Source organism: Aulonocara sp. 'chitande type north' Nkhata Bay, linkage group LG4 (assembly GCF_057382095.1).
Source record: "Aulonocara sp. 'chitande type north' Nkhata Bay isolate Kocher_YH1m ecotype deep benthic linkage group LG4, A_spYH_male_GT1.1, whole genome shotgun sequence".
Lineage (NCBI taxonomy): Eukaryota > Metazoa > Chordata > Actinopteri > Cichliformes > Cichlidae > Aulonocara > Aulonocara sp. 'chitande type north' Nkhata Bay.
In genome coordinates, this window is record NC_141347.1 from 18,651,413 (window position 1) to 18,669,203 (window position 17,791).

Consider the following 17,791-nt stretch of genomic DNA (forward strand, 5'->3'; position numbering starts at 1 on the left):
GTCAAGAAGAAACGAAGGAGAGGAGCTGAGCCAATGGGAAGACCGAAGGGGCTGAGCTGCCCTTCCCCAAAATGGGAAGCGGGGCTTGACAACACAAGAATACACACTGCTGCTGGATTACTGTGTGGAACCTGCACGGCTTGACAGTGAGCACACTGAACTCTCACACTTGACTTAATTATAGGCTGCAGTCATGCGCAGAAATAAAAGTCATTAGTAGATTAATTAAAGCTCAGCCAGAGAGCGCAGAAGAGTGCGCCGTCTGTGCCTTACTTTACGCACAGAAATGCACAGAAATCAACAAGTGGCTCATAGTCAGTGTGCATTGGGAATAACTCAGATACTAAACTGCAATACACGGGGTTTTGTAACGAAGCTGTTTTGCGTGAAGTCATTAGCATTTGTAGTTTAAAAAACCAGCGGGGGTATAGGTTTTCTGAGAAATATTAACATGCTTCAACAGTGCTACTTGAAAAACAATTAGATTGTCACTACAAATAAACAAAATTGTGGGCTCTTTGCATAAAAATGGGTACTGATATTAAATATATATGACATGGATTAGGATTAAAATAAAAACCTGTCTGTGTCCACAAAGCCACTTACGGTATAGTATTATGAATCATTTTTAGTAGTAGAGTAGCTGCACTCCCCCTGGTGGAGAAAATGTGTCACAACGACAACTTATACCAAGTCACCCAAATGGTAATCCACTGACTTGAACGTTGTGGTTCCAGTAGTGCGATTAGAGGAGCAATGAATCAGAGCGGTAATTCAACTGAGCATATTCATGAATCCATAAAGGGAAACATTTAGGCTCTTAAAAGGAGATAAAGCTCATATTTACCTGTTCACATGTTGAAAAGAAAAACAGCCTATTAACATTTTTTAAGGGATAGTTTCATTACATTTGTAATGAAACTATCCCTTAGATAGTTTCATTACACAGAGATTTACACCTCTGTGTAGGGACAGAGATTTACACACTGGACATCTTTGTACTGAAGGAGTAACCATGCAGCTAGAATGCACATTATAAGTGCTCTTCTGCAAGGCAAAGCTCACAGCAGGATAGTAAATCCTAAACTAATTGTACAGCTGAAAATGTCTTGTATTACTCACTATCACATGCAATAATAGATGGAAAGTAAATCTTTTTTTTTTTAGAACAGCCTAAATGTGGAAAATGTCCTGTTGGTACACATGCTTGAAACTGAAAGTGATTGTTGTTTTCTGGCATGAATTCACATTTCAGTGAAAAAAAACAAAACAAGCAAACAAACAAAAACAAAAACTTTGTTCTTATAGGTTGATCTAATCATCACATTAGCTGTCAGTCAGGAAAAGACCATAGGATAGTTTGTTGTGGAAACCACATGGGACACAGTGTCTTTAATCACCAACGTCAGATCACAGAAAGCATCAAACACAGAGTTGATTCTATGCAACCTCGTGCAGTATCAACATGCTGTGCAACAGCCAGGTCAGACATGATGAAATTAGCTGAAATGACCAGCTGGTGTCACTACATTACAGCTTAAAAGGCCTCTGTTCATTTTCTGCTGCATGCCTACCTGCGTAAAGTCAATGTGGAATCCCTTTGTGCTCAGAAATAAAACATTAACCTTAGGGTTGTATTTGTCATCTTACATTTTGTTGTAAACCATCAATATTCACCTTAAGGTTGATAAAGAACCTCAGCCAAAGTGTGAGAGCTAAACAAGGCCTGGTTGAGTTAAGCCTCAAAAGTTGTTTCCTAAAATGTGATTAATTGCAACATTATTCTGTAAATTACAGATTATCTTTTTCAGGCATTAATTCTTTCAGTCATTACACACCAAGTAAAAATTGTGTATAGCGAATGGTTAATAAGTGATTCACTCTTTAACTATTCGCTTTGGTTTCCATTGGGTAACAAGAACCCAAGAAAGAGACAACTAGAATAAATAAATAGCATCCTGGATATTTAATTTATTCTTATTATTTTTGTGACTGTGCGATTAGCAGGTAGAAACTAAAGACAAGTTCATGAATACAAAGTAAAAGGACAAATAAATTAGATCTTTACCAACAGCTTTTATGGTGGCTTTGGCCTCGGCTCAAATGAAACTTAATTTCTCTGAATGAGTGGAGGTGGTGTGCTTGAGTAAGACTGTGCTACATTGGTGAGAAAGAATGCAGTGCGGATCGCGTTAGGCTCTGGGCATAAGCCACAGGCAGTTGTTGGTTGAAATACCTGTGATAAGGAAGGAGAAGTTCACCAAGATGCAGAGAAAGAATCTCAGGGAGGGAGGGAGAGAGCCAACCTCTGTATCTGTGTGTTATAGGAGGGAATAAAACAATGCAGTGTGACTACGAAAGGACGCCAGACTTGTTTTTCTTGTTTTGGCACATCCCAAGGAGGAAAGACATCCTCTCGCAAAACAGCCAAACTCACTACAGTCACTTGAGCAGGAGGAGTGGTGTCTTTACCCCGGATTCAAACACGCGAGACACACCAAAAGGTACGTTGATGTATGTCGGTTTAAAGAATTAGCTTGTGTAAAGTGTATGTGTGTGTGTGAGAGAGAGAGGGTGAGAAAGAGAAAGAGAGGGGGAAAAACAGAGGTAGGAACTGAGAGAGACAGATACACCTGTTAGATCTAGGACGGCTATCTTGTGTCAGTAATGTTTCTCAGAGGAGTACATTTGGGGCGGTGTACAAACAGGTGCTCAAAACGTCAGTGCGTGTATTTGCTTGCTGTTAATTGCATGAACTGCTGAAGGAGAAAGGCAGAAAGATGAGATGTCAGGATAGAAAGCTACTGTATGACCTGTAAAGGACAGCCTTTTAAGAAAAACTGAGCTGTGGTGGAGTTTCTCTGTCGCGCTTTGATTGTTGCATCATCTGCATACCATCTGGTATCTTTTCCTGTAGTGTACCTGTCACTTACCTGCATGTGAACATGCCAGTATGCACAATGCTGAATACTCGGCATTCTTACAATCAGCCTGTGGTATGTGCCATTGTTGTGCTCTTAATCATCTTTTCTTTTTGATGTAATGGGTATAATTAATATGACGCCAAGATGTCAGGCAGGCAAAGTTAATGAGAATCTTTTATATCATTGAAGACTAGTTATCTACATGTGAACGTTTAAAAACGCTAAGGACGAGAGATCAAATATAACAATTCAAGTGGGACAAGAAAGGAGACATAAAAAAAGGGTAAATGTCATTGCTGTGCTACCAAAACATCATTCCCCATTCTGTGTATATTACATTGAATTCTGTTTATGTCCACGTGAAACAGATGTCAACATCACTTCCATCGGTGCTCCCTAGAAAGCCTTCAGGTGTCCGAGTTATGGTCCTTAAAGGACAGCAGGAGCTTTCTGATGGGGTTCCTAACAAGTCTGGCAAAGGTACACTCCTCTCCAAGAATGTGGTGTTGGCAAAAACATGTGTTTCCATCTTTTGCATATGCTTTTTGTAAACTTTGAATTAATGGCCTTGTTCTATTTCTGCTCAGAGAATGGTACCAGTGGGGAGTCGAATCAGATCCCTCCACTGAATGCAGACAGAGAAGTGGTACGTACTCATACGCCTCTTTTTTTGTATATATGAGTGGGTACAAACAAGACTTGGAAATTATCAACACAATCAGAAAATCACACACATATGAACAATAACCCCAGATTTATTATCTAAACTTTAGAAACAGTAAACCGATGTGGTGTAGTGTTCTTTAAAATCAAAAACAAGCGATATGATGAGAGCCTCGTGTGTGAATCATTCCTCAGGAGATTATGAACCACTGCTTTGACGATGTGGAGCGATTCATGTCGCGCTTACAACAGGCGGCAGAAGCCCAGACTGTCCTCAACCAAAGGAAAAAGAAAAACGAGAGGAAGACCAAGAAGGATAAAAAGACCCAAGAAGGTGAGGACCTCGACAATTTCTGACCAAAATAAATGACTTATATTGGAAACAAGGAAACCTGTCTCTTCGAGTGATACCGAAGAGCCAGATATGTTTTGGATAAGGTTGAAATTTAAAATGTAGGTTAGCAGATGAAAGTGAGCTTCAGACATGTGGAGGAAGGAGCGATTGACATTGACTCAATATTTTACACACTGAAACTCAACAGGCAGGATGAAAAAAAAACAAACATTCGGGTAACGCAGAAAATTCCTGCACATCGTGAGAATGTCTAAGACACAAGGCATGCAAGTACCTGAACACGTTTATGCACTGCTGTTTCTTCATATAGCATGATATTATTATGTTTTATATTGGGCACAATTAATGTCTGAGTCTGAGTCACTAAGTATTTCTCTTTTTGTCTAACTTGGCAAACTCATCTGGGTGTTTCCTAAATTAACACTGGGATGGACTAAAGGAAGGCTCTTATTAGTCATTACTTTGTCTTATACGAGCACTTGCTGTGACAAGCTAGAACAAAGGTCATGGTATGTTGTGCTTCTAGTATTTCTGTTCATTTCTACTTTTGTTTTTCAGAATTTTCCCCAAACTAAAGTGTTAGCATCCACATGATAGTCTGTATCATGCTCCAGATATACTCCGTTCAGTTCAATTTTATTTGCATAGTGACCAAAAAAGCCCACAATAATACAGAGAAAACAGAAAAAAACAATAATCAAGTGACCCCCCCACCCCTCCCAATGAGCAAGCACTTTGGTGAAAGTGGGAAGGAAAAGCTCCCTTTTAACAGGAAGAGACCTCCAGCAGAACCAGGCTCAAGGACAGGGTGAAGGCTCTGCTTCCCATTGTACTTTTAAACACCATAAGAACCTCAAGTAACTGAGGAGCAAAGTGCTCTATTGGGGTGATATGTTACTATTTGGTCTTTAAGATAAGATGGGGTCTGATTACTCAAGACCTTGTATGTGAGTAGAATGATGTTAAACTTGATTCTAGATTTAGTAAATGTATCGGTAAAAGCAATACTTGTACGCTGTGGTTATAACAACCTTATGTTTTATGTCTATGGTGTATATATTTTGCTGTTCTGTGTGCAGATGGTTTGTTGACCATGAAAGCCAGTCCTCCCCCAGAAGAAGACTTTGTGAACATCTTTCAGAAAATCAAGTACTCCTTCAGTCTGCTGGTATGATTAGACTACGTTCTATTTAAGCATAAAGAGATTTCTTTGATAAATACAAAAAACAAAATTGATTTTTTTCAGGACCGCCTGAAGTCATATATCTCACAGCCCAATGCCCCAGAGCTGCTCCACCACATCTTTGTGCCTCTCAGACTGGTGAGACCTCATTTAGTGCTTTTTCTTCTTTTCCTCTTTCTTTGATCTTTACTGTAGAGACCTCTCTCTTACAGATGGTGAATACCACTGGGGGGCCAGCATTAGCTGCATCCATCATCAGTCCTGCTTTGACCAATGGTGCCGTTAAACTGCTCCAGGAACATCTGACTTTAGAGGAAAATGAGCTGTGGACTTCACTGGGGACCAGCTGGACCTCACCCAGGTGTGTGTGTGTGTGTGTGTGTGTGTGTGTGTGTGTGTGTGTGTGTGTGTGTGTGTGTGTGTGTGTGTGTGTGTGTGTGTGTGTGTGTGTGTGTGTGTGTCAGCTTTACTAGAGACTGTGCACAACACGGTTTTAATGACAGGCTCGTTCCACTTTCTCCAGCTCCCACCTCGGTGTGACTGTTCCTCCGTATACACCTGTCTTTCTGGATGGGTGGAAGCCTCAGACTCATGACTCTACTGGCCAGCCTTTTGAAGATCCCATCGAGCTTCAGCACAAAGTAGATGCTTTCAATGAAACCAAGCAGAAACAAAGTCAGCAGGAAGAAGCTCAACAGGCAGCACAGAGCCCCAGGTAGGCCACTGAAGAAGTGTAAATACATACAAATAGAGCAAGACATTATTATGGTTTCATAGCAGTTGTGATTGTTTTTGTGGAGGCTGTATTCTTACTGGCTAGAATCAAATCAGTCAAATGCTTTTAGTGGCAAACCATGATTAAGATTACTGATATCTGGCTCCAATTTCATGTTTATTTTTTTTATGTTTTGCATATCTTTTAAATACTATCTGTTTTTCAGAGACGGAAATGGACATGCGCATGGTGAGAGCCATTACCGCTGCAGTTACGACTTTGTCGCCAGAAACAGCAGTGAACTCTCTGTGCTAAAAGGAGAAACACTTGAGGTACACACCCTGAAATATGGGTGGCGATCTGAATACAAAAGTAGAGTTTAGATCCAGGAGTACGTCACACAACTTGGCTAATGAGAGTCATCTTTCCGTAGGTGATTGACTCATCAAAACGCTGGTGGAAGTGTCGGAACAGCTATGGCGAGATAGGATTTGTTCCTTTTAACATTTTGGAGCCTGTGTCTGCTCTGAATAAGATGGAGAAAGATGGCTCAGTGGTGCACAGGGAGTCACAGGTATAAGACGACACACAGCTACACAAATACACAGAATTTTATTTGTGCCACTGCCTCAGAAACTGTACATACTGTGATTTCTTGGCTAATGTTGTCATGTAGTTTTTGTTCATTCCTGCTTTTTTTTTCCACAACAAAAGGCAGGTCCTGTCCCTCACTCAAAGCGCTTCTCATACACCCCATCAAGCGGGGGTCCCACTACAGCAACCCCAGCAGTGCGACCTCAAAGCATGGTTTTACCATCTACAAGGATGCAGGGAGATGAACCTGACAGAGGTAAATGAATATGGGCAGACAGAAACGTCATAAACACATACAGTGGGGCAAAAAAGTATTTAGTCAGCCACCGATTGTGCAAGTTCCCCCACCTAAAATGATGACAGAGGTCAGTAATTTGCACCAGAGGTACACTTCAACTGTGAGAGACAGAATGTGAAAAAAAAAATCCATGAATTCACATGGTAGGATTTGTAAAGAATTTATTCGTAAATTAGGGTAGAAAATAAGTATTTGGTCACCTCAAACAAGGAAAATCTCTGGCTCTCACAGACCTGTAACGTCTTCTGTAAGACGCTTTTCTGTCCCCCACTCGTTACCTGTATGAATGGCACCTGTTTGAACTCATCTGTATAAAAGACACCTGTCCACAGCCTCAAACAGTCAGACTCCAAACTCCGCCATGGCCAAGACCAAAGAGCTTTCGAAGGACACCAGGAAAAGTATTGTAGACCTGCACCAGACTGGGAAGAGTGAATCTACAATAGGCAAGCAGCTTGGTGTGAAAAAAATCAACTGTGGGAGCAATCATCAGAAAATGGAAGACATACAAGACCACTGATAATCTCCCTCGATCTGGGGCTCCACGCAAGATCTCATCCCGTGGGGTCAAAATGATCATGAGAACGGTGAGCAAAGATCCCAGAACCACACGGGGGGGCCTGGTGAATGACCTGCAGAGAGCTGGGACCAAAGTAACAAAGGTCACCATCAGTAACACACTACAACGGCAGGGAATCAAATCCCGCAGTGCCAGACGTGTTCCGCTGCTGAAGCCAGTGCATGTCCAGGCCCGTCTGAAGTTTGCCAGAGAGCACATGGATGATACAGCAGAGGATTGGGAGAATGTCATGTGGTCAGATGAAACCAAAGTAGAACTTTTTGGTATAAACTCAACTCATCGTGTTTGGAGGAAGAAGAATACTGAGTTGCATCCCAAGAACACCATACCTACTGTGAAGCATGGGGGTGGAAACATCATGCTATGGGGCTGTTTTTCTGCCAAGGGGACAGGACGACTGATCCGTGTTAAGGACAGAATGAATGGGGCCATGTATCGTGAGATTTTGAGCCAAAACCTCCTTCCATCAGTGAGAACTTTGAAGATGAAACGAGGCTGGGTCTTCCAACATGACAATGATCCAAAACACACCGCCCGGGCAACAAAGGAGTGGCTCCGTAAGAAGCATTTGAAAGTCCTGGAGTGGCCTAGCCAGTCTCCAGACCTCAACCCCATAGAAAATCTGTGGCGGGAGTTGAGAGTCCGTGTTGCTCGGCGACAGCCCCAAAACATCACTGCTCTCGAGAAGATCTGCATGGAGGAATGGGCCAAAATACCAGCTACTGTGTGTGCAAACCTGGTAAAGACCTATAGTAAACGTTTGACCTCTGTTATTGCCAACAAAGGTTATGTTACAAAGTATTGAGTTGTATTTTTGTTATTGACCAAATACTTATTTTCCACCCTGATTTACCAATAAATTCTTTACAAATCCTACCATGTGGATTCATGGATTTTTTTTTTCACATTCTGTCTCTCACAGTTGAAGTGTACCTCTGGTGCAAATTACTGACCTCTGTCATCATTTTAGGTGGGGGAACTTGCACAATCGGTGGCTGACTAAATACTTTTTTGCCCCACTGTATGAAAACTAAGAAAATTGACACGTTTTACTATTTCATGACATTTGAATTTGATGGCAGGAGCACATCTAGAAAAAAGTTGGTACAAGAAATGCCTGGAAAAGTAACCGGTACTAAAAAGAAATAGCTGGAGGAACATTTTGTAGGCAAGGCTAACTGGCAACCAGTCACAAACATGAAATAAATCATCTATGAGAGGGTATAGTATCATCAAAAGATTCAGAGAAGCTGGAGAAATCTTAAGGGACAGGCTGAAAATCAAGTTAAAATATAGATTTGTGAAGTTTGCAAATCACTGGAATATGTTCTTATTTAAAGTTTTCAATCTTAAAACGTATTTAATGGTTTTAATATAAATTTAAAATGTTTTTTTTTATTATAATATAAGATGTATTTCTGCTTTGGAATTTAAGTTGCTTGGTATTACAAAAAGAACACTTTGTAAAGGGGAACGATATGTTCATATAAATATAACTTTTACTTTAGTTTGATATGTGTAAAATGTAATTCAGCAAAGGTCTAGTATAGATTTTTATTTCAGCTGACTAAAGTGTTTTTCATAATCAAAATCATGATGTTTATTGCATTATATGACATGGATTCCTGCTTTCACATAAATCAAACAGGCAAGGCTCATAGTTGTTGATGTTAAGCAATAAGTGCAACTCCAGCTACAACTGTACAGGTGTATATAAATGCAGTTGTTTTTCTTCTTTGTACAGTTCTGATAATGAATGATGAGCTTCTACAAAGGATAGCCCGGAGAAGAGGCTCATTTAAACAGACAGCTGATAACTCTACACCTCTGAACTATGGCTCTCCATCTTCTGAGGTGGCAGCCTGGCTTACTGCCAAAGGCTTCAGCGCAGTGTGAGTACTCCACAAACATATTTGTTCATATTAGCTAGAGTTAGTACTCAAGCTCCACTAAGGAATAGCATGTTTAAACATGCTGTTTAATTTTTATATTATATTGGTTTTGCGCATTAGCACTAGCACTCCTGCTAGCCAGGAGATAAATGTGTGCAATACTGCAGATGTAGGTTTCAAAAACCCTGAAGTTGTATAAGGATTAAAATAGCTTAAGTATTGTAGCTTTACTGTTTATCATAGCTTTACTGGGTAATGAATTGGACTTAAAAGTCAAGTTCTTCTTTACAAATTAAAAGGTGAATATTAAAAATAGGATCTTTTTCACAGTGAAAGCACAAAAATGCTGATCTTGTAATTCATTCCTGCTCAGCACTGTTGAGAGCCTGGGAATTTTAAACGGAGCGCAGCTGTTCTCCCTAAATAAGGAGGAGTTTGTTGCGGTGGCACCAGAAGAGGGTGAAAATGTTTACAGCCAGATAATGGCAGAGAAGACTCTGCTTAAGGTTTGTTCCCTATTTTTTTTTTTTATCTGGATGTACTAGTTTGTGTGTATGTGTGTATTTGCAAAGATATGCTTGGGTGAGTGTTGAGTCATTTGTTTGCTCAGCCTTGACTTATGCACAGACTTACATTATTGCCACTGCCCCAAACTGATTAAAGATTTACAATGGCAAAAACGTGAGCAATTTCAAATTGAATGCACTCCTGTATAAATTAGTTTTTAAAATGTGGTCATAGTTTCATTTAAGTGGAAGTAAATGCCAAACACAATCTATTTGAAGTATTTGCAACATTTAAATATTTACAAATGAACATACCTATTCACAAATTTTGTCAACAAAACTTAATTGGGGTAAGAACATTTGTCAACTTGTCTATTTAAAAAAAAAAAAAAAAAAAAAAAAAGGAAGATTGTAAATCAGAGCAAATTTAACTAGTAAAAAAAAACAAACTATCCACAAGATAGTCCATGTTTATGTGTCACATGTTGCCTATACTTGGTGTGGGTGGGCAGCTTTTGTGATTTTTCTTGCTTTTAGTAAATAGACTTCATAAACAGATAGTTTTTGGTGATGTGTCTAAATCTGATTTTCTTTTAAAAATATGATCAAGAACTTTAATTTCATTAAGAAGTGAAAACAAATTATATCTTCTGTCCTCCCCAGAATGCACAAAAACTTTAGAACTGGATGCTTCGATGGATCCAAGAGTTAAAGATTAACTCACAAAGAAAGAGTGATGTATTGTAACAGAGTTAAAATATCCTTTAATACAGATGTGACATGAATGCTTATTTGATATAGAGGTAATGCTCATATTTTAATCACAGAGTCTGCTAATTTATCAACAAAAACAACAGATTTTAGAAGAAATTCTATTTAAATACTCTGGGAACCAATTTGTTGTTGTTGTTGTCGTCTGGTTTTTAGTTTGACATGTTTGTAATCTTCATGCAGGTTTAATTGTATTCCTTCCATGCAGTGCATGATTTTTATTTTTTATTTTTACAGCTAACATATTTGTATGACAGTAACCCCCCAACCTAAAATATATGCTGTCTTTCAATGCTTATAACCCTGAAATACCATAATTTACAACACTGAGATATGTGTGTGTGTGTGTGTGTGTGTGTGTGTGTGTGTGTGTGTGTGTGTGTGTGTATGTATATAAAGATGGCTAGAGATATATATATATATATATATATATATATATATATATATGAACTGTATTTCATTATTTTGCTTGTTGTTATATATAAATTATACATAAAAAGATGGCAATTGCATATAGACTCCTCACTTTAATACTTAAGAAATTTTGAAGCAGTGCAAAGAGTTAAAACATGATTAAAAATAATCACGAGAAAGCGATACTACAAATGTAAACTCACATAAAAACTCTGATACCTGATAGCAGTTAGTTAACATTATGGGGGAAACTCTTGTTTAATTTCTTGAGAGGTAGAAAGATTATTTCATGTTTTCAGTTAAAAAAAAAATGTATCACAAAATTTCAAATCACATATAAAATTACACACACACACACACACACACACACACACACACACACACACACACACACTCTTTGTTAGACCAAATGCATATAACTATTAACCAGAAACAATGCACTCATCAGTCACAAAAATCAAGACCAGCTGTCTAATATTGTAGACCCATTATGATACAAAAACAGCTCTGATCAGTCTTCTAACTGGACCCTGTAGTATCAAGCACCAAGACATTAGCAGCAGATCCTTCAAGTCTTAACCTAAAAGGTTGTATTTCTGTGCGTTAGACTCGTTTTTCTGGCACGGCCCACAGATACTCAATCAGATCATAATCTGAGGAATTTGGAAGCCAAGTCAACACTTCGAGCTTTCTGTCATGTTCTTCATACCATTACTGAATTATTTCTGCAAAGTGGGTAGATGTATTACTCTGCTGGAGTAGGCAGGCACACTGAAAGACTTGCAGATCAAAAAAAAAAAAAAAAAAAAAAAAAAAGGTAGAGAAACATTTTTTGCCCGTGATCGTTTTGTGTTTCTTTGTGATCCAAAACTCACATCTGTTTGTGTGGACTTTGTATCTCATTATGGCTGTTTGCAGACTTTACAGCCATTCTGCACCTAAACATTGCTCTCTATTTGCAGAGATTTTCTAACTTTTTGGTTGTTGTTCATTTTTCTTTCTTTGAAAAGATAGTTACCTTCATGAATGAAGCAGAAACTGACAAGCAGAGGGTCTAGATCAGGAGCCGCTTAGCCTTTGGGGTACCTTAAGTGCATGCCCAGTAGTCCCAGTCAGTATTTTTCCATGGCTGTAGCTGGTTGGTGTATAGCAATAATAATCCAATGCTAAGACTAAGATGCCTACTGTATTATTTGTACATATGCGTAGTTGGTATTCTAAAATCTCACATTTGCTTTAGCAAAAATCTTTTGATTCTTAGTGCACTTAATGAGGTAAATTACTTAGAGAGAGAAACTGTGGTGGCACTGTCATTAGGCAGCAGGAGAAGAGGTAGTTATTACTGATTCTCACTGCCTTGAACTGTCAAGCATCTTCAGTCCTCCATCATGTTGCCCTGGTTGCAGCATTCCCAGTTCAGGAGATCCTTTCCCTGAAACCACAGCTGGATCTCCCGTCGAGCACCCTCCAGTGAATCACTGGCATGGACAACGTTCCTTTAAGTGACCAACACACATGGTTACTGTACTGCCACGTCATAAAAGCACATACCTTCATAGGCTTTAATGTTAAAAATCAGTTTTATGTCACAAATATCAGCACACATAATGAAATGAAATAAAGTCAGGTTACCTGCTGACATGGACGCTGAAATCTCCTCTGACTGTGCCCGCCTGGGCTTCAGTTGGGTTAGTGTGTCCTACCATTTTACGTGATGTCTGGACTACATTGGGCCCCTCCCATACCTAAATAAAAGTAAAGCAGCATGTGTTGGCAAGACTGATAAACCTACTGAAGAACTATAACAAGAATAAGCAGAAAAGTAACAAGGAGAAAACCAGGAGTATCCTCGAAAGAGGCAGACAGAGGAGCACTCACCATGACCACCACAGGCCCTGAGGTCATGTAATGCTGCAGACTAGGATAGAAGGGCTTAGCTCTCAGCTCACGGTAGTGCTGAGACAGGAGATCCTCAGACACCTTTCAAACAGAGACAGATTCAACAAGAAACTTGCAGATCACACACACACACACACACACACACACACACACACACACACACACACACACACACACTTCAAACTCTTATACCTGCACCATCTTCAGGCCAACCAGCTTGAATCCCCGCTGCTCAAACCGGTGAATTATTTGCCCGACAAGACGGCGTTGAACTCCATCTGGTTTCACGGCTATGAGAGTCCTCTCCCTCACATCTGGAAGACCTGATGTGAGCAGACACAAAAGAGGAGCAATGGTTGTTAACCATACTGCAGGGAAGACTATAAAAAATACCAAACTAAAGTCTGCAGGTGTCTCAGTTTATAAATGTGTGGTATTTATCATATCAACATTTATCATATCAACACACACGCACGCACAGACGTGCATTTGTGTGTGTGTGGGACACAACGTCCCCACAACACAATAAACTAACGCGCGCATGCGAGTTTGCACCCCTAAAACAGACCAACAACCCTCACTGAACAAAACTGCATATGAGAGGTATGGCTTTTGTTTAGCTACAGAACACACAGAATAGAAGCTGCACACAGCCCCTTATGAATGACTGCACGCTATCAATTATTCACACGTGACTATCCACGAGAACTGCAGTCTCCTTGCATCTTTAAGACCGGCTGTGACAGCGAAATACAGCGACACCATAGCGGGCTGGATGGAAGTCTGGTTCTGGCACAGAGGTTTGGGTGTGTTGTATGGGACTTGCGTTTTGTGTGTCGGTATTGCGCACCGTTTAACTTTTGTACCCCTAACCTAGTTCCAGTTCATGACCCGAGCTTTTGGCAAGCAAGTTTGTTTTCCCAAATGTGCCCGTTAAGTTTGGGTCAAATAAACTTTGCCTTGGACTCTGCGCCTTGGACCGAGTCTAACAGACTAAAGTTTGTTAGACTCGGTGCTAACAGAAATCTTTTAAAATCGGTTTCGACAGTGACAGTTTGAGTGTCATTTTCACTGTGTAAAAATCGCGTATTCAAGATACTGTGCACATTTTTAATTCGCAATTCATGAACATTCACTTAAAAACATAAAATTTGCATCCAACTGCTTTAAATCGCCACTTCTTAACAAACGAATCGCGTAAGTTCTATCTGAAGGACTAATACTTATCTACTATGCAAAACATATGGCTTTACTTAGCAGCTGGTACAAAATGAGTCACTTACTTGATTTGTTTCTTCGCCAGGTAGATCTGTATCCACCCCACAGCTGAGAAGGAAAACCAGGTAACAGACCTTTTGTGGATTCTTGAGTCCTCCAATAAAAGTGTTGGAGAAGTCTGTTAAAAACGCGCAGCTGCAGCATGGCCGTAATGTGACGTGCGTTTTATCAGCCTCTACTGAGTGAAGTCAACCCTCATCAATAAAAACTCACGAGTGATCCCTCTGTGCGTCTCTCCTCATTGTCACTCAATCTGAAATTTAACTCCAGTGATGCCAGACCTGTGTTAGTTCTCCGTACACGCGTGCGTCACTCAAAATCTCCCTTCGCTTTCAACCCGATGGATTTCAAAAGAAACACTTCCACGCATAAATCTTATTTAGTTGATATTTTCGCCTTTCTGCAGGTGAAATCCAGCTCAGTTTAAGAGCTGAACACTGATCTTGCTCTTCACTTTGCCCTTTTTTTGTTGAAAATGTGTATTTCTAAATAATAACAAAACACTTAGGAGACGCAAAGCAGAAGCAAAGATATGTTAAAATGGCCATTTTATGACCATTCAGCCTCCGAAATGCATCTTTTTGTTGTTTTAAAGTAACATCTGTACTTGCCAGATGTCTGTTAGTCATTCAGCCTCCACAACTCACATTTGCAAATCTGTGATTTTCTTTAGATCTGGCACTTACCGCAATTTACAATTGCAACTGTTAGGTGGTATTTCAACAAAAATATTTAAATGACCTGTGGATGTAACTAGAACTTCACTGAAATTAAGGATTTGATCAGCATCAAATACAAGCTTAACAAATTGGATATACAGGACTGTATGAAAAAGTATTTGTCGCCTTCCTGGTTTCTTAGTTTTCTGAGTATTTGTCACTCTTTCATATTTCAGTTTATCAAACAAATTTTAATATTCGACAAAGATAGTTCAATCAATTACAGCAAGTCGTCAAGGTCTGAAGCAGCAAAGCAGACTCAGACGGTCACACTACCACCACCATGTTTGACTGTTGGTATGATGTTCTTTTTATGAAATGCTGTTCTAGTTTTTTGCAGATGTAACAGGACTGAAACCTTCTAAAAAGTTCAGGTTTTTTTCTTGAGTCCACAGAATATTTTCCCAGAAGTCTTGGGGATCATTAACATGGTTTTTGGTAAATGTGAAATGAGCCTTAGAGTTCTTTTTGGTATTCTTCTTTGAACTCCTGTGGAGGCTTTTTTGCCTGGACTCTTTCTTATTGTTGAATCATGAACTAGATGTTGTTCTGGGTTATATGTGAACACCTGGACGAGTCGTCAGTGCACTCACCATTCACCACTGTTTCAAATTTTCTCCATTTGTGGATAATGGTGTCATGTGCTGCTTTTTCTTTGTTTTTTTGCGTATCTTACTTTGTCAGACAGGTTCTGGTTAAGTGATTTCTTGATCCAACAGGTCTGGCAGTAATCTGTCCTGGGTGTGGTGAGTGAAACTGAACTCAGCTTTCAAAAAAAAAAAAAGAAAAAAAAAAAGGAAAAATGTGGTTAATCACAATTAACTCATGATTCATGAAGGTAGGTTTGGATAACTTTTTTCCATTAATAAGTTAACTCATGATTTAAAAACCGAAATCGGGAAGGGGAAACATACTTTTTTCCTGTCACAGCATATCTCAGTGGCAACAGGTCTTATGGAGTGATGAACTCACTTTTGAAAACTTTGGTTCAAGTCATTTTCAGTAATATAGAGGTGGTCAGGATAAATGTACAACAGTGAATGTCTAGTCATTTGTAACATGGTGAAAGGGTTGAGGAAATTATGAATGCAGAAAAGTAGTCAGATTATCATCCAACATGAAATACCACCAGGCAACAGCTTCATTAGTCAGCATGACAATGATCACAAAGGAGTGTAGCAAAATCATACCTGGATAGAAAAACACAAAATGGAGCACTTAGATGAGACATGGATCGGCCTCTCCAGAGCCCAGACTGCAACATTACTGAAGCAGCGTGGCATCATGTTGAAAAAGGACAGGAAAAATGCAGCCAACATCCAGAGAAGAGCTTTGAACGTGCTTCAAGAAGCCTGAAGAGAACTATTCCTGAAGACTAATTAGGTACATTACAAGACAGCGTGACTAAGAGAGTTCATGGTAAATGAACTGGTTCTTATATAGCGCTTTTCTACTCTGAGGACTTAAAGCACTTTATACAACAAATTCATTCACCCAATCACTTTTTTTCTAAAGTGTTAAGTGCTCCGTATCTAACATCCAGACACTTTCACACTCCGATAGATGCATCGGAGAGCAACATGGGATTAGTATCCTGACTGGAGCAGAACCACCAACCTTCCAGTAGCTGACCTGCTCTGCCACCTGACATACAGCCACGCCAATACAGACAGTGCAGACGTATAAAGTTGGTCATATTGACTTCAGTTTTGTTAAAATTCCCTTATATGTGGATTTATATTTGCAGATTTTTCAATAAACTGCTGCTCCCTTTAAATTTTCCTAAGAATCATCTTTTTTGCAGTCTAGGCTTGACGCTGACTAGACTGCACGGTACTAATCAGCATCAAGGTGAAATTTTGTAACCAAAATCCTCTCTTATCAAACTGAGTGCACTTGACAGAGTCCACTAAGCAGTCACATTTAATGTAAGCTTAGGATACACAAAGCCAGACAACATTAGAGCCATGTCTTTGCTGCTTGAGTTTGTGACATCTTTTCATAATTTATGAAAATGCACCATTGTTCTTTTCCACCTTGTACATGTGAGTCTGCACATATTTGTCATGTGATTGATTTTATGTGATGTCATGTTTCAAGGCTTGTGTTGGTTTTTTTCTTAGAGTTAAGACATGTTCTGCCTGATCCAGTGGATCAGAAAAGGAACATTTTTTGCATATTACTGTCATGGCATGCCACACATGGTAAGCTCCACACCTCACCACCTGTTGATTCACTTTAGTTTAATTTACAGTCACTACTTTAAAATATTCTATTTATTGTTCAATATTGTTTCTTTATTAAATGTATTTATTTTTCCATCACACCTTCCAATGTTTATATGGCGTGCACACATATTAACCTTGCAAGGTCAAAGTTCTGTTTTATGTTATATTAATACATCTTTCTTTGTTTGAGTTACCTGGGGGTTGGCTTCTCCTGTCTGGCAAAAGGTGTGGCAAAGGGCTGCCAGACCTGAAGTACCACTGACAGCCTAATTGGATTGCACCACATGCTTCATTGCCTGGGGGGTGTTTCATGTTTGTTTCATTGTTTTGTATTAGTTGGTTATATGGCAGCCATCTTGTTTTCCCCCGTGTGTGTCATTTGGTTTAGCTAAACCGGTATTTAAGTTCCCCTGTGTGTCATTTCAGCAGGTCAGTTTATCATATGTTTGTTTGAGGTTTTGTTAATTATTATCTTGAGTTTAGTCTATTGAGTTGACCTCTTTTATTGGTCTGCCTGTTTAAGTTTTGGCTTTGTTAAATATGTTTTCATATTTTTGGGTCAATAAAACCCCTTTGTTGAATTAAAACCACCTGTGTCCTTTATGCTTTACTGCTTGGTCCCTGACAATTACAAATAAACAAAACAAAAAATAAATAAAAAGTCTAAAACATATTCTACAGTAGATGACTGTAGTGAAATAAAGGAAAACATAATCTCTAATAAAAAAAATTCTCATTATGAATACTATAAGATGACCAGCAGAGGGCACAG

At 39.3% G+C, this 17,791-nt stretch overlaps 2 protein-coding genes across 3 annotated transcripts; one reads left to right on the forward strand and one right to left on the reverse strand.

Annotated features, from left to right (window-relative positions):
- The first annotated feature begins 2,286 nt into the window (after positions 1–2,286).
- On the forward strand, positions 2,287–10,860 carry eps8l1a (EPS8 signaling adaptor L1a). 2 transcript variants are annotated; one of them, XM_086288890.1, is made up of 14 exons: positions 2,287–2,504; positions 3,293–3,404; positions 3,512–3,570; positions 3,783–3,921; positions 5,022–5,110; positions 5,189–5,263; positions 5,338–5,486; positions 5,649–5,840; positions 6,067–6,172; positions 6,274–6,414; positions 6,555–6,690; positions 9,057–9,204; positions 9,578–9,710; positions 10,374–10,860. In XM_086288890.1, the coding sequence occupies exons 2-14, from the start codon at positions 3,293–3,295 to the stop codon at positions 10,389–10,391; spliced, it is 1,497 nt and encodes a 498-aa protein (XP_086145016.1). In that variant the 5' UTR covers positions 2,287–2,504; the 3' UTR covers positions 10,392–10,860. The 2 variants fall into 2 exon arrangements, with proteins under 2 accessions (XP_086145016.1, XP_086145015.1); XM_086288889.1 differs by lacking the exon at positions 2,287–2,504 and having other exon boundaries at positions 3,212–3,404.
- Positions 10,861–10,993: 133 nt separating this feature from the next.
- On the reverse strand, positions 10,994–14,329 carry nme4 (NME/NM23 nucleoside diphosphate kinase 4). The gene is made up of 5 exons (XM_086288895.1): positions 14,078–14,329; positions 12,987–13,117; positions 12,774–12,875; positions 12,528–12,640; positions 10,994–12,391 (listed from the first exon to the last, which is right to left on the reverse strand). The coding sequence occupies exons 1-5, from the start codon at positions 14,214–14,216 to the stop codon at positions 12,271–12,273; spliced, it is 606 nt and encodes a 201-aa protein (XP_086145021.1). The 5' UTR covers positions 14,217–14,329; the 3' UTR covers positions 10,994–12,270.
- Between the last annotated feature and the right edge of the window lie 3,462 nt (positions 14,330–17,791).

Excerpts from the sequence above, each read along its gene's own strand:
- eps8l1a (XM_086288889.1), top strand. The coding sequence starts at position 3,212 with ATGTCATTGCTGTGCTACCAAAACATCATTCCCCATTCTGTGTATATT. Across the intron at positions 3,405-3,511 it reads TCCTAACAAGTCTGGCAAAG|AGAATGGTACCAGTGGGGAG; the intron begins GTACACTCCTCT and ends ATTTCTGCTCAG. Across the intron at positions 5,487-5,648 it reads ACCAGCTGGACCTCACCCAG|CTCCCACCTCGGTGTGACTG; the intron begins GTGTGTGTGTGT and ends CACTTTCTCCAG.
- nme4 (XM_086288895.1), bottom strand. The coding sequence starts at position 14,216 with ATGCTGCAGCTGCGCGTTTTTAACAGACTTCTCCAACACTTTTATTGG. Across the intron at positions 12,641-12,773 it reads CAGGGCCTGTGGTGGTCATG|GTATGGGAGGGGCCCAATGT; the intron begins GTGAGTGCTCCT and ends ACTTTTATTTAG. Across the intron at positions 12,392-12,527 it reads TTCAGCGTCCATGTCAGCAG|GAACGTTGTCCATGCCAGTG; the intron begins GTAACCTGACTT and ends GGTCACTTAAAG.